This window comes from Enhydra lutris, unplaced genomic scaffold, assembly GCF_002288905.1.
Source record: "Enhydra lutris kenyoni isolate GAN:26980312 unplaced genomic scaffold, ASM228890v2 scaffoldscaffold6, whole genome shotgun sequence".
In the NCBI taxonomy this organism is placed as follows: domain Eukaryota; kingdom Metazoa; phylum Chordata; class Mammalia; order Carnivora; family Mustelidae; genus Enhydra; species Enhydra lutris.
In genome coordinates this window covers 227,946-241,319 of record NW_019154090.1, presented here as the reverse complement: position 1 = coordinate 241,319, position 13,374 = coordinate 227,946, and the positions used below count along the sequence as shown (strand labels likewise).

The 13,374-nt window shown below is 49.9% G+C and overlaps 1 protein-coding gene across 1 annotated transcript in view; it reads left to right on the top strand.

The window, feature by feature from the left end:
- The window catches only part of LOC111141375 (pre-mRNA processing factor 6), a 39,577-nt gene that overhangs the window by 315 nt on the left and 25,888 nt on the right, over positions 1-13,374 (top strand). The window contains exons 2-9 of the mRNA XM_022493869.1: positions 1,300-1,468; positions 3,350-3,468; positions 6,091-6,169; positions 6,634-6,810; positions 7,043-7,198; positions 10,834-10,928; positions 11,277-11,433; positions 12,252-12,414. Coding sequence (XP_022349577.1) covers positions 1,300-1,468; positions 3,350-3,468; positions 6,091-6,169; positions 6,634-6,810; positions 7,043-7,198; positions 10,834-10,928; positions 11,277-11,433; positions 12,252-12,414 — 1,115 coding nt within the window. The remainder of the gene's footprint in view (positions 1-1,299; positions 1,469-3,349; positions 3,469-6,090; positions 6,170-6,633; positions 6,811-7,042; positions 7,199-10,833; positions 10,929-11,276; positions 11,434-12,251; positions 12,415-13,374) is intronic.

Genomic DNA, 13,374 nt, shown 5'->3' with positions numbered 1-13,374 from the left:
AAGCGCGGGCGCGGCTCTGGGGCTGCGCTTCGGGGCCAGGACGGAGCCGAGGAGGCTCGGCTTCAGCCGCCTTCGGCCTCTGAGACGCGAGTGGGCGACTCCTCGAGCTGTGGCGGAGCCCCGTGGGCGCCCACGTCGTCTGAAGCGCGAGCCGTGCTTCGCCTGCGCTGCTGCTCGTCCTGCAGCGGAGAAACGCTCAGCCCCGGCAGGACGGCGTGTGCGAGGCCTGGGACCGGGTCTCCGTAAACTGTCCAATAAATGGGCGGCCACCGTCGTTCTGTCTGTCTGGTCATTGATTTGTTTAGGACGAGCATTGGGTTTCCTTGCGGGGTGTGGTGTCAGCCTCTGTGGGGAACACACGGTCTTACTCGCGGACACCTTCTTCCAAGGGCCTGCAGTCTGCTCGGAGATGGGCGAGGTTTGCGTTATTAAGTCCACGGGAAGGAGCAGAGTGGGACGTCTGGGAGTCGCAGCCATCAGGGGATGCTCTGTGGAGCCGCAGCGGCCGAGCCCTACCTTGGTAGAAGAGCTGCATTTAGGGATTAGAAACGTGGTAGGGTCAGAGGAGCAGCTGACGCTTTGTGTGTTGGGTAGCTAAGGGGAAAAAGGCCCGGCGTGGAGGAAGAGGAGGGACTTTGAAAGAGTTTGTGTGATTGGAGTGTTCGGGGAGTGGGGTCGGAGGGGCCAGAGCTGCCGGAGAGACTGAGGCTGCCAAGTGCGCTGGTCAGAGCTGGGCTGAAGCAACAGGAAGGCTGGAGGCAGGGTGGCTACTTGGTTCCCAGCTGTGGTGGGAGTCCAGGTTTGGGGAGGACGGATTTCACAGGTGGGGTCCGCAGAGCTTGATGGCTGATGGCGGGGAGAAGGAGGGCGAGGGGAGGCAGAGCTGAGGCTGTCGTGCCTGCCGTGGTTCTGGGATGTCGCAGCCGTCAGCTGAGAGAGCCTAGGGCCGCTGCAGGATGAATCCCACGGGGCCAGGCTGGGTTTGAGGGCCGGCTGGGGGGATGATCAGGTTGTCAGAAGTGGGAGGCTGGACGTTGGGAGGAGGGGGGCTGATGCTCTGGTGAATCTGTTAAGGAGAGTGTGGGGTGGTGCCCTCCTCAGGGTAGGTCACGAGTTTCTCACCTGAAGAGAACACGCTGGTAATGTTGGAGAGCACAGCGGGCCTCGTTCGCTGTTCCTGCGTCTTCCGCAGTTTCTCAGCGACGTTAGAGGAAGAGGTGTGGTTCAGTGAGGACCGTGCAGGGGAGAGCAAAGGAACAAGGTCACCCGGGTGAATGGGTGTCTTGGGGTCTCCTGCAGTGCCACTGGCTTTACCACCCGGTCAGACATTGGGCCCGCCCGCGATGCGAATGACCCTGTGGATGACCGCCACGCGCCCCCAGGCAAGAGGACCGTCGGGGACCAGATGAAGAAAAGCCAGGCTGCCGATGACGATGACGAGGACCTGAATGACACCAACTATGATGAGGTGACTTGCGGTGCGCCCAGCCAGGCCTCAGGAAGGCCCACCAGCCTCTTAAGCAGTGCTCGGGGCGGCGGACGCGCCTAGGGTTTCAGCCCGTTTCCAGGGTGTCTTCAGCGGAGTGTGAGAGGGGAGAGGGTCAGGGAAAGAAATGAGCGTTTTGTTTCTGCAGGAGAGATGCTCTGGCATTTGGGCTTGGCTCGGCGGGTCCTCGATGCAATTCTGAGTGGCGTTAGCGATGATGCTTGATGTATCTCGTCTCCGTGCGCGCTCTGACGTCACTGGGGTTTGGCAGTGGAGGTCTTCGTCAGATGTGTCCCGACAGTTCTGCTCAGAGATAAAGATTTGTAAAATTTCCGTTTGGAAAGGATTTGAAACTTCCAGGGAGCTTGCAGAAGTAGTGTAGGCAATTCCTGCGCACCCTCCACAAAGCTTCTCCTCGTCTTGCAGGACTTCAGTACAGTTAGGACATGGCAAGGTCGTCTGCTCGGTGGGTCTTATTGAATTCCACCGGTTTTTCACTGGTGCCGTTTCTGATCCAGGACCCTGCGTCTCATGTACTTGTGTCTCTTAGTGTCTTCCCATTGGGGTAGCCCCTCCATCCTTCATGCCCATGACACCTTTTTTTTTTGGAGATTTTATTTATTTATTTGACAGACCGAGATCACAAGTAGGCAGAGAGGCAGGCAGAGAGAGAGGAGGAAGCAGGCTCCCCACCGAGCAGAGAGCCTGACGCGGGGCTCGATCCCACGACCCTGGGATCATGACCTGAGCCGAAGGCAGAGGCTTTAACCCACTGAGCCACGCAGGCGCCCCAGACACCTTTTTTTTAAAGGTTTATTTTTATTACTTTTTAGAGAAAGAGAGTGCATGCGTACACACAGTTGGCAGGGGCAGACGGAGGAGGAGAGAGGATCTTTTAAAATGTTTTGTTATATTAGTCACTGTGAAGTACGTTATTAACTTTTAACGTAGTATTTTGGGATTCACTGTTCGCATATCCCATGGACCCAGTGCTCCATGCGATCCGTGCCCTCCTTAATACCCACCACCAGGCTCACCCTCCACCCCCCGCAAAACCCTCCGTTTGATTCCCTGAGTCCATAGTCTCTCGTGGTTCCACTCCCCCTCTGATCCCCACCTTTAGTTTCCCTCCCTTCTCTTAACGTTCTCCATGCTACTCCTTATGTTATGCAAATAAGCGAAACCATATAATTGTTTTTCCCTGATTGACCTACTTCACTCCGCAAATCTCCTCCAGTCTGGTCCATGTTGATGCAGGTGGCTCGCGTTCTTCCTTTCTGAGGCCGAGTAACATTCCTCACAAACATGAACCACAGCTTTATCCATCCGTCTGTTGAAGGGCGTCTCGGCTCCTTCCACAGTTTGGCTCTCGTGGACGCTGCTGCTATGAGCATTGGCGTGCGCCTGCCCCTTTTCACTACATCGGTATCTTTGGGGAACATACCCATAGCGCAAGTGCTCGGTCGTAGGGCAGCTGTATTTTTAACGCTTTGAGGTACCTCCACGCTGTTTTCCAAAGTGGATGCACCCCCTTGCATTCCGACAGTGTGAGAGTTTCCCCTTTTCGGGGAGAGGGAATCTGAAGCAGACTCCCTGCGGATCCCACAGCCCAAGGTGGGGCTCCATCTCATGATCCTGACATCATGACCTGAGCCAAAATCAAGAGTCATATGCTCAACCAGCTGAGCCACCCAGGTGCCCCTAACCCCACCCCCCAGTTGTAGAACACTGGTGAGTCATTTTGCTTTCCCTCATTTGGGGTTGTCTGATTGGAAACAATTACTCAGCATGCATTTTCTAACACTCTGCTCGAGGGGATTGTGTTGGAGGAAAAGCTGACCCTCCGTGTTGTTTTGTGCTTAGTTTAATGGCTATGCTGGGAGCCTCTTCTCAAGTGGGCCCTATGAAAAAGACGATGAGGAAGCAGATGCTATTTATGCAGCTCTAGATAAAAGGATGGATGAAAGAAGAAAAGAAAGAAGGTAAGAGAAATTAATGCCCCTTACACTATGATTACCCAACTTTATTTATCTGTCATTTTTAAAATATACTTTTTAAAAGAAGATTTTATTTATTTTGAAAGTGAGAGAGAACATGAGAGAGTACAGGTAAGGCAGAGGCAGAGGGAGAGGGAGGGCAGGCTCCTTGCTGAGCAGGGAACCCAGCACAGGGCTTGGTCCCAGGACTCTGAGATCACAAGGCAAACGCTTAACTGACTAAGCCACCCAGGTGCCCCTATTTTATTTTATTATTTTATCTTATTTTATTTTTATTTTTTTTTTAAAGATTTTATTTATTTATTTGACAGAGAGAGATCACAAGTAGACAGAGAGGCAGGCAAAGAGAGAGAGAGGGAAGCAGGCTCCCTGCTGAGCAGAGAGCCCGATGCGGGACTCGATCCCAGGACCCTGAGATCATGACCTGAGCCGAAGGCAGCGGCTTAACCCACTGAGCCACCCAGGCACCCTTATTTTATTTTTTTAAGTGGGCTCCACACCCAGCATGGAGCCCAGTACGGGGCTCAAACTTACACCCCTGAGATCAAAACCTGAGCTGAAATCAAGAGTCAGACGGTTAACTGACTGAGCCACCCAGGTGCCCTTGTCTATTTATTTATAAAGATTTTATTCTTTTTTTTTTAAAGATTTTATTTATTTATTTGACAGAGAGAGATAGCGAGAGAGGGGACACAAAGGAGCAGGAGAGGGAGAAGCAGGCTTCCCGCTGAGCAGGGAGCCCCATGTGGGGCTTGATGCTTGGACCCTGGGATCATGACCTGAGCCGAAGGCAGATGCTTAACGACTGAGCCACCCAGGCGCCTCATAATGATTTTATTTTATTTTATTTTTTAAAAGATTTTATTTATTTATTTGACAGACAGAGATCACAAGTAGGCAGAGAGGCAGGCAGAGAGAGAGGGGAAAGAAGCAGGCTCCCCGCTGAGCAGAAATCCCGATGTGGGGCTCGATCCCAGGACCCTGGGATCATGACCTGAGCCGAAGGCAGAGGCTTAACCCACTGAGCCACCCAGGCGCCCCAGTGATTTTATTTTTAGGTAATCTGTACACCTGTGGGGCTCAAACTCACAACCCTGAGATCAAGAGTTACACGTTCTCCTGATGAGCCAGCCGGATACCCCTATGTTTATCCAACTTTAAAAGAAAGTCTTGCTTTGGTATAGCCCAGACATGGACAGAAGTTGCGTAGTATGTGTGTCTGCTCAGCTCTCAGGCAACCTGGATCTCGGTTTGTGGCAGCCACACTTGGAGAAACACCAGGCTACTGGAGAGTAATCGTAGGGACTAGAGTGGGGAGCTTAAGATTTCTGTGGCTTTCCAGAAAGGGATGGAATTTGGGGGATTATTCTGACCACACGTGTGGATTACTGTCTTCTTTGAGGTGGGTGTAGTAGTGTTGGTTAATGTGTATTAAGTAATTAGGAAGTTCAGTGAAGATGACAAATGAATATGTAAATCCTCGCAGGCAGGGCTTGTATCTTGAGAATGTCATTCCACACATTCATGTTGGGACACACCTGTGCGGATTTAGGCTGGGCTGGTGGGGATAGATTGCAGTGAGCTGGAGGGGGCAGGGGTCCTCTGTCCTTGGAGGCCTGCTCAAGAGAAGACTGTCCTCGGTGCTCGTGTTTATCTGTGGCTCTCAGGTGGGCGTCTTGCACTGAACTTTGGTCTAGCAACATTTTTTAAAAAGATTTTATTTACTTACTGAGCAAGAGAGTACGCGCAGAAGTGGGGGTTGAGGGGTGGAGCAGAGGGAGAGGGAGAAGCGGACTGCCTGCTGAGCAGGGAGGCTGACGCAGGCTCGATTCCAGGACTCTGAGATCATGACCTGAGCCAAAGGCAGACACTTAACTGCCTGAGCCACCCAGGGGCCCCCGAGGTTTAGCAAGTTTGTTTATTGCTGTTACCTCAACTCCCGGAGCGGTGTTTATCTTCTCCAAGCACGTCATTTGTCCCAATACGTTCATATTCCTGGTATTTTCCTTTTACCTTATGGGAGAAAACGTAAATCTCAACATTAGGGAGTATTAGCTGTATGGGTCACAGTAACCCACAGATTTCTTGTGAGTGCCTAGACCTGGTCCTCTGTCACCAGAACGCAGTAGCTCCATCCCTGAAGACCAGTTGCGGGGGTGATGAGACAGCCCGTTAGTTCCCGCACGAGGAGCAGAGAGCTGTCTGGAGAGGCGCACGGACTGCTTGGAAGCGGCAGAGGCAGTGACAGGCAGAAAGTCAGATGGGCAGCTGGGATAGAGGGTCAGCTTTCCGGAATCTTCATAAGGTGGCCCTACCTTTGGAATTTTGTAGAAGTTTAAAGCTGTAGATACACTCATGTTCAAATACAAGTATCTGTATCAGAGTAAGACAACTTGTTTTTATTTTAGTGAGTCTCTGCCTCCTTCCGTTTGGTGAATAAGTAAGTAATAAGTAAGTGTGGTTGTGGACGTGCGTCTCGCTGCCTCCGACGCAGCTGCTGAGTGCGCAGCGCTGCGCTTCCGGTGATTTAATTACGTGTAATAAAATGACTTTTTCTTAGAATGGATTTCCAGTATCTCTAACGCATGCACACATTTTACTTCCTAGGGAGCAAAGGGAGAAAGAAGAAATTGAGAAATACCGTATGGAACGCCCCAAAATCCAACAGCAGTTCTCAGACCTCAAAGTAGGTGGATGGATAGCATGCACCTAACCTCAGCAGAGAATTGGGTAGAATTGATGAGACTTTACTAACTTTGCTTTTTTGATCGTTATTAAATTCAGATGGGAGAGGAAGGTTCCTGCTTTAGTGTGTTTAACTTTGTGTTATGTGTGCAAAAAATGTCCCTTCTCCCTCCACTGAAAAAAAATGGGACATGTGAACTTACTTTCTTAGTAACTTTAACTCTGTTTGTACATAAAGTTTTCCACACTGTATCTTCTGGGCTTTGACAGAACAATTTACATTTGAATGAAGTAGAGCAGATCCAACAAATTGAATTTCGAAGTGAAGTAGATCATTTCTGCATCAAAATTCTTTCTAAACCATGACAATTTTGGGGCTTAGGGGTCAAGGAGAGCATAGTTTTTCTTGTGCATATGAAATCTTGCCAGAGAATAAATATTTTGTGGGGGGGCAAATGTTCCCAGAGGAAGTTAGCAGAAGTCACAGAAGAAGAGTGGCTGAGCATTCCTGAGGTTGGCGACGCTAGAAACAAACGCCAGCGGAACCCGCGCTATGAGAAGCTGACTCCTGTTCCCGACAGTTTCTTTGCCAAACATTTACAGACTGGAGAGAACCATACTTCAGTGGATCCCCGACAAACTGTGAGCATCAGAAGAGGAGGCGAATAGGTCTTTAGTTTGGTTAGGTGGGTGGTATTGGGAGCCATGGGTGGTGGTAGAGTAAGTGTGTCTGTAGTTCAGAAGCTGGGCTGTGCGGAGTCTGTGCTGCCGCAGGTCTGTCAGGCTACAATGGAAAGATGGCAGAGTTGATAGGATTCTTCTGCATGAAGATGCGATCCAGTGTTTTTGTCCTCCCCGCCCCCCACCCCCCCAGCAATTTGGAGGTCTTAACACACCCTATCCAGGCGGACTGAACACTCCATACCCAGGTGGGATGACACCTGGATTGATGACCCCTGGCACAGGTGACCTGGACATGAGGAAGATAGGCCAAGCAAGGAACACGCTGATGGACATGAGGCTGAGCCAGGTGAGTCTTGTCATGCAACATTTTCCTGTAGATTAAGAAAATCGTTTTCTGATTATAAAACTGATCTTATGTCAGTGGAAAGTTCATCTTTCCAAGTCCTTTATCACAAGATAGCAGACCTGTGACGATGTAGTTTCTTGTCCCATCATAAAGATCGGCAGGACCCCGCATGCAGATGGGTGTGTATATCCGCCCCCAGCTCCTGCATGGGTGCGGTGTGGCCTGTGTGGCACTCCCGCACCCCTGTTGGGGCTTGAGGACTGTTGCCGCTGACAGAGGGCGGCCTGGCAGGCAGACTGAACGAAGGCGCGGAGGACAGGCCGCGTGCCCGCTGTTGCTGAAGCTTAGTCCTTCCATCCTTGACACAGAAATCAAGTGCGTGTGTACTGCACAGTGGAATGTCACTCAGCCATACGAAAGAATGAGATCTTGTCATGTACAGCAGTATGGGTGGGCCCAGAAGGTGTTATGCTAAGTGAAATAAGTCAGAAAAAGATAAATACCGTATGACTTGATTTATGTGTGGGCTTTAAAAAACAAAACAAATGAATAAATCCACCAACCAAAAACCAGACTCTGAAACACAGAGGACAGATTGGTGGTTGCCCAGGTGGAAGGGGGGCGGTTGGAAGGGGGTTAAGAGGTACAAACCTCTGCTTATAAAGCATGTCATGGAGATGAAAAGGGCAGTGTGGGGAATATGGTCAGTAACGTGGTAATGTATGGTGACCGAGTTTATGGGGCGAACACTGAGTGATGTTTGAAGTTGTCGAATCGTTGTTGCATACCTATTATTCATCGTATGTTAATTACACTTCAGTAAAACGTCAAGTGCACATAACTTTCTGCGTGCACTTGAGTGCATTGACATGCACACCAGAGACCATGAAGCGAAAGACTTTAAAATTTGTTTTGGATACAAGTTAAAAACTCGTGTGTGGTAGAAAGCACTGTAAAGTCAGAAACACAAACGGGGAAGAAGAGTGCTCGTGTGCTGGACCGCCAGTGGTGGGCTTGTGCGTGTAGCTCTGCTGTGCACACGAGATGCCTTTGCACACACTTAAGGGCTTCCCAGGGCTGCTCACTCATACCACTAGAGCATGAAGTGGGTGTGCAGTGGGAGCTTCGTGATGAATTATTTTAAGAAAAGCTTTCACTTGGACGTGGAAAGGTAGTGTAGTATTCAGCCATTACTGTTTGAGGCAGTGGGAAACTTGTACATTTTAATTGAGCTTTTACTATACTTGAGTTTTTTATGGTGAGCAAATATTTTATACTAAAAATAAGTAGCTTGTAAATTTAAAAACTGCAGGTTTTTATGTTCCTGGCTGTGTACTTTGTCACTTGGAAAGTAGTTCACTGCTTATGGGTATCATGATTTAATCTTTGATGAACTTTTTGGGTTTTTACTTTTTTTGCTATGACAGTATTTTGGTGAACCTCTCGTGATTCTGTCATTTAGGTAAACATTGTTGTAGTATCTTTGAAGTGGAATTAATGGATTTTTTTCACTTAAATACTAAATTGTCTCTTGGCATTTCAGAGTCTGCAAGCGCTGAGTTGAGGGCATCGCTTCTCTTGTCCTCCTTGATCTGAGGGCAGATACCTGTCCCCACCCCTCCAACAAGCAAGCTCGGTTTAGTTTTGGATTTTGTTAGTGGTGAGGTTGAGCATCTTTCCTAGTATGTTAGTCAGTCTTTGGCAGTTCTGTGACAAGCTTTTCTTTGGTCATTTGCTCCGCCCGTTTCCCTCCTAAGTTTGTTTTGATAAGAATTATCATTTCTTTTGCATGTGTCTTTGTACTTGTTACTCTTCTAGACTTGTTTGTGGAATGTAAAAAAGAACTTCATTTCTTTTAAGATTTTGTTTGTTTATAACAGAGATAGCGAGGAAGGGAGCACAATCAGGGGGAGCTGGAGAGGGAGAAGCCGGAGGGCTACTGCTCAGTAGCTAGAACATGTGACTCTTTTTTTTTTTTTTTTAAAGATTTTATTTATTTATTTGACAGAGAGAGATCACAAGTAGACAGAGAGGCAGGCAGAGAGAGAGAGGGAAGCAGGCTCCCTGCTGAGCAGAGAGCCCGATGCGGGACTCGATCCCAGGACCCTGAGATCATGACCGGAGCCGAAGGCAGCGGCTTAACCCACTGAGCCACCCAGGCGCCCAGAACATGTGACTCTTGATCTAAGGGTCCTGAGTTCAAGCCCCATGTTGGGCTCAGAACTTACTTGGGGTGGGGATGGGTGGGAACAGAGCCCAGAAATACGGTCAACTGATCTCGGACAGAGGAGCAAAGGCAACGTGACGGAGCAAGGACGGCCTCTTCAGCAAACGGTGCTGGACGTCCCCGTGCAGACTCACACCCTCTGCTGCTCTAGTGACTGAGCCAGCCAGGCGCCCCTTGCTCTCTTCTGTCCCGCTGATGTACTTGTCTAGTGTTTCAGGGTCACACACGCTGTCTTGGTTTCCGTGGCTCTGCGGTAGGTCTTGAAGTCGGGCGGCAGTAGCCCTCTGGCTTTGTGCTGCTCCGGGGTCGCCTTCGCTCCGGCGGGTCTTTGTTTCTCTGTGGAAGCGCTAGAATCAGTTCGTCGCTATCCGCAGAATGGCTTGCTGGCATCTTACTGGGATTGCGTGGGCTCTGCAGATGAAGATGGGAAGAACGGACATCTTAATGATGTGAAGTCTTCCCGTCCAGGAACATGGACCGTCTCTCCATTCATCTGGTTCTTTGATTTCTTTCATCAGGGTTTTGGAGATCTCCTTGTGGAGATCCTATGTATTTGTTAGATTAATACGTAAGCATTTCGTGTTTTTGGTGCTAATGTAAATGATAACTGTGTTTTTAATTTCAGATTCATTTTATTCATTGTTGGTGTATAAGAAAATGACTTTTGGGGTGCCGGGGTGGCTCAGTGGGTTAAGCCTCTGCCTTTGGCTCAGGTCATGATCCCCGGGTCCTGGGATCGAGCCCCAAATTGGGCTCTCTGCTCAGCGGGGAGCCTGCTTCCGCCTTTCTCTCTGCCTGCTGCTTTGCCTACTTGTGATCTCTCTCTCTGTCAAATAAATAAATAAAAATCTTTTAAAAAAATGACTTTTCTATATCAACCTTGTGTTCTGTAGCCTTGCTAACATCGTTTTTATGTTGATTCTTTGGGTTTTCTACATCAACAGTTACCTGCAGACAGAACTTTATCTTTTCCATCCCAGTCTGTGCCACTTTCCTCCTTTTCTTGTCTGCTGTACGCCCTAGCACTCTGCCCATGTTCTGTTTGTGGCTTTTTTGAAGTTTCTTATCGTGGTGATTTTAAGACTCACAGCCGGAGGGAATGGTATGATGAATTGCTGTTTGATAACCTTTTATTTTATAATTTCTAGGTTTCACTCATTTTAAGTAGACTTATCTTAAGTATTTTTTGTGGGGTCTTTATGATTTCTTTTTTTAAAATATATATCTTTGTCTTCTAGATATGAAATTTGTGATCACAAACTGTTGTTTAAGTTCCGGTTTTCCTACTTTTACAGTTTCCATGTTCACTGGGGATCAGAATTGTGGGTGGGGTTCCAGGGGCCTCTGAGCACTTGATTTTGGGCGTCTTTGACGCTCTGCAATGCACTCGGCCTGGCCTGTGTTGTAGGTGTCTGACTCGGTGAGCGGGCAGACTGTGGTCGACCCCAAAGGCTACCTGACGGACTTAAACTCCATGATCCCGACCCACGGAGGGGACATCAAGTGAGTGCTCTGTGGAACTGGTGGGGTTGGGCGGGGCTCGGGTTGCCTAGAACGTTTTGGATTTTATTTGAAAGATAAGCAGCCAAAATGGGATGGGGGTATTCTAAGAAATGCACAGTGAAATAGGTTTACCCTGTACTTATCTCTGTGTGCGTTGTGGGTACTGACTGTGTTATGAATGATAGTCCGAGTCCATGTGCACGCTGAGCTAATAACCATGTCCTCCACTGTTACTTCTGTCACTTCGACATCAGATCTGATAGTTGCTACGTTGGTGCCTGCGTTCTGGGGCTGGGCACGTCCTCAGCAGTGTGGCGGCCGACCCTGTCTGCTTTCTCGCCCTTGCAGTGACATCAAGAAGGCACGGCTGCTCCTCAAGTCTGTTCGGGAGACGAACCCTCATCACCCACCAGCCTGGATTGCGTCAGCCCGCCTGGAAGAAGTCACTGGGAAGCTGCAAGTAGCGCGAAACCTCATTATGAAGGGGACAGAGATGTGCCCCAAGGTAAGGCCTGAGTTAGGGCATTTTCCTGGAAGGCTGCATAGTACCAGCCCCCCGAGGGACCCTGGGTGGCTGTAGTAGGTGGGACACCCGTGGGATGTGAACTTAAGGTAGACTCACCTGTCTGCCTTTTGGTGTTGGAACTGCAGACAGTAGGACAGTCAAGAGGAAAGAGGGAAGAAGTGGGGGAAGGCTTTTCCTGCTTATTTTCACTTAGAGTGAAGGCCCACCTACGAGTCGTTTAATGCCAGGATAACCTTAACAAGAAGGCTAAATTGGTCAGCTTTTCCGGCCCACCTAATGTAAGAAACGTGAAGATTAATGCAAGTCTTGGGAGACTATTCCAGCACTTTTTTGGGAGGTAAAGTGACCAGACAAGCTTCGAAAAGTGCTCTGATAACCTCTAAAGGTCCCTCTGTGTTGTGCAGCCTGGGGTGCCCTTGGCAGTGGAAGATACCCTCTCCGAATACTTAGGCCAGGACATCAGGCCTCAGTGAAGACTTCCCAGGGCGTTGCACAGCCACGTGCTGATAGGTTTCCGTTTTGTCATTGGTTGACCTGTCGCCCTGAAGGACAGTCTGTGTGCTTCTCTCATGGTGCTGTTGTGTGTCTCCCCGACTTGGGGACACAGAGGTGCCGTAGCCGCGGTGCCAAGTACTGACATTACCGGGGTCTCTGGCGCAGGTGTACGCGAGGCCAAGCTGACGGGCTCCGGTTTGATTGTAAACCTGGGACCGTGTCTGACGAGCACGGCCCGGCCCTGAGGCTCGGCCTCCGCCTCCGGCCTGCGCCCCCACCCCCGTTCCTTGTTTGCCGCACAGAGCGAGGACGTCTGGCTGGAGGCGGCCAGGTTGCAGCCTGGGGACACGGCCAAGGCTGTGGTGGCCCAAGCCGTCCGTCACCTCCCCCAGTCCGTTAGGATCTACATCAGAGCAGCGGAGCTGGAAACGGACATTCGTGCCAAGAAGCGGGTTCTTCGGAAAGGTGAGCCTCCGTGGGGCCGGCGTCACCAGCAGGTGCCCCTGGGGCTGTGGTCCCCAGACGTGTCGTCCCCAGGACCGTAGAGCAGATGGTGCTCTCGAGTTCGTTCTAGAGCAGACGGGAGTTAGAGGGCTGATGAGGAGGAAGCCTGTGCGGATGGCGTATTCTGCTTGAACTCGGGGTGTGGGTCAGATAAGGTACGTCGTGTGGGATTGAGGGCAGTTTCCAGTGAGGGCTCTAGCTCTCGTTTGTAAGTTGTGTGTTTGAATAAAGCATTAGAGGGGTATGACATCAGGCACGCGAGTGTTGTCACACACGGTTTCTCTGTTTGACAGAGGCCAGGCGGAGTCCCCCTTGCGTGTGACCCTGACCGTGCGTGCTTGTGTGCATTCATTCGCGTGTGTGTTTCTCTCTTGGGTCTGGTTTCCTGATGACAGCCCTATGACCCATTAAATACTCAGAGCCAGTCTCTTAAAACGAGGCCCGGAACAGAAAGTTAGCGCTGTCTTGGTCTATAGAAATCATCTTATCTTGGGGCACCTGGATGGCTCGGTCAGTTGGGCATCCAACTTCTGGTTTTGACTCCGGTCATGAGCTCGTGATTGTGGGGTCCAGCGTGGGGAGTCTGCCTCAGATTCGTTCTCCCTCTCCTTCCCCCTCTGTTTGTTTCCTCTCTTTCCTCCTTCTCTCTCTCTCGAGTAGATAAATTAATAAAATCTTAAAAAGAAACGAAATCAACTTCTCTTTTTTCAGCCAGAAAAATAGTTCTTTAACGACAAACACATTAAACTCTGGGTAGTTAGCGTTATTTATTTAGGAAAGCTCTCCCGAGTCTCTCCTGCCACGGTCTCATGACGAATGGTCAGAATGTCTTTGGGGCCACGCCTTTCTCACCACCAGATTACCTGGGTTCATTCCCAGCTGCCTTCACATTTGGAGAGGGGAGTGGGCTCGGAGGAGGGC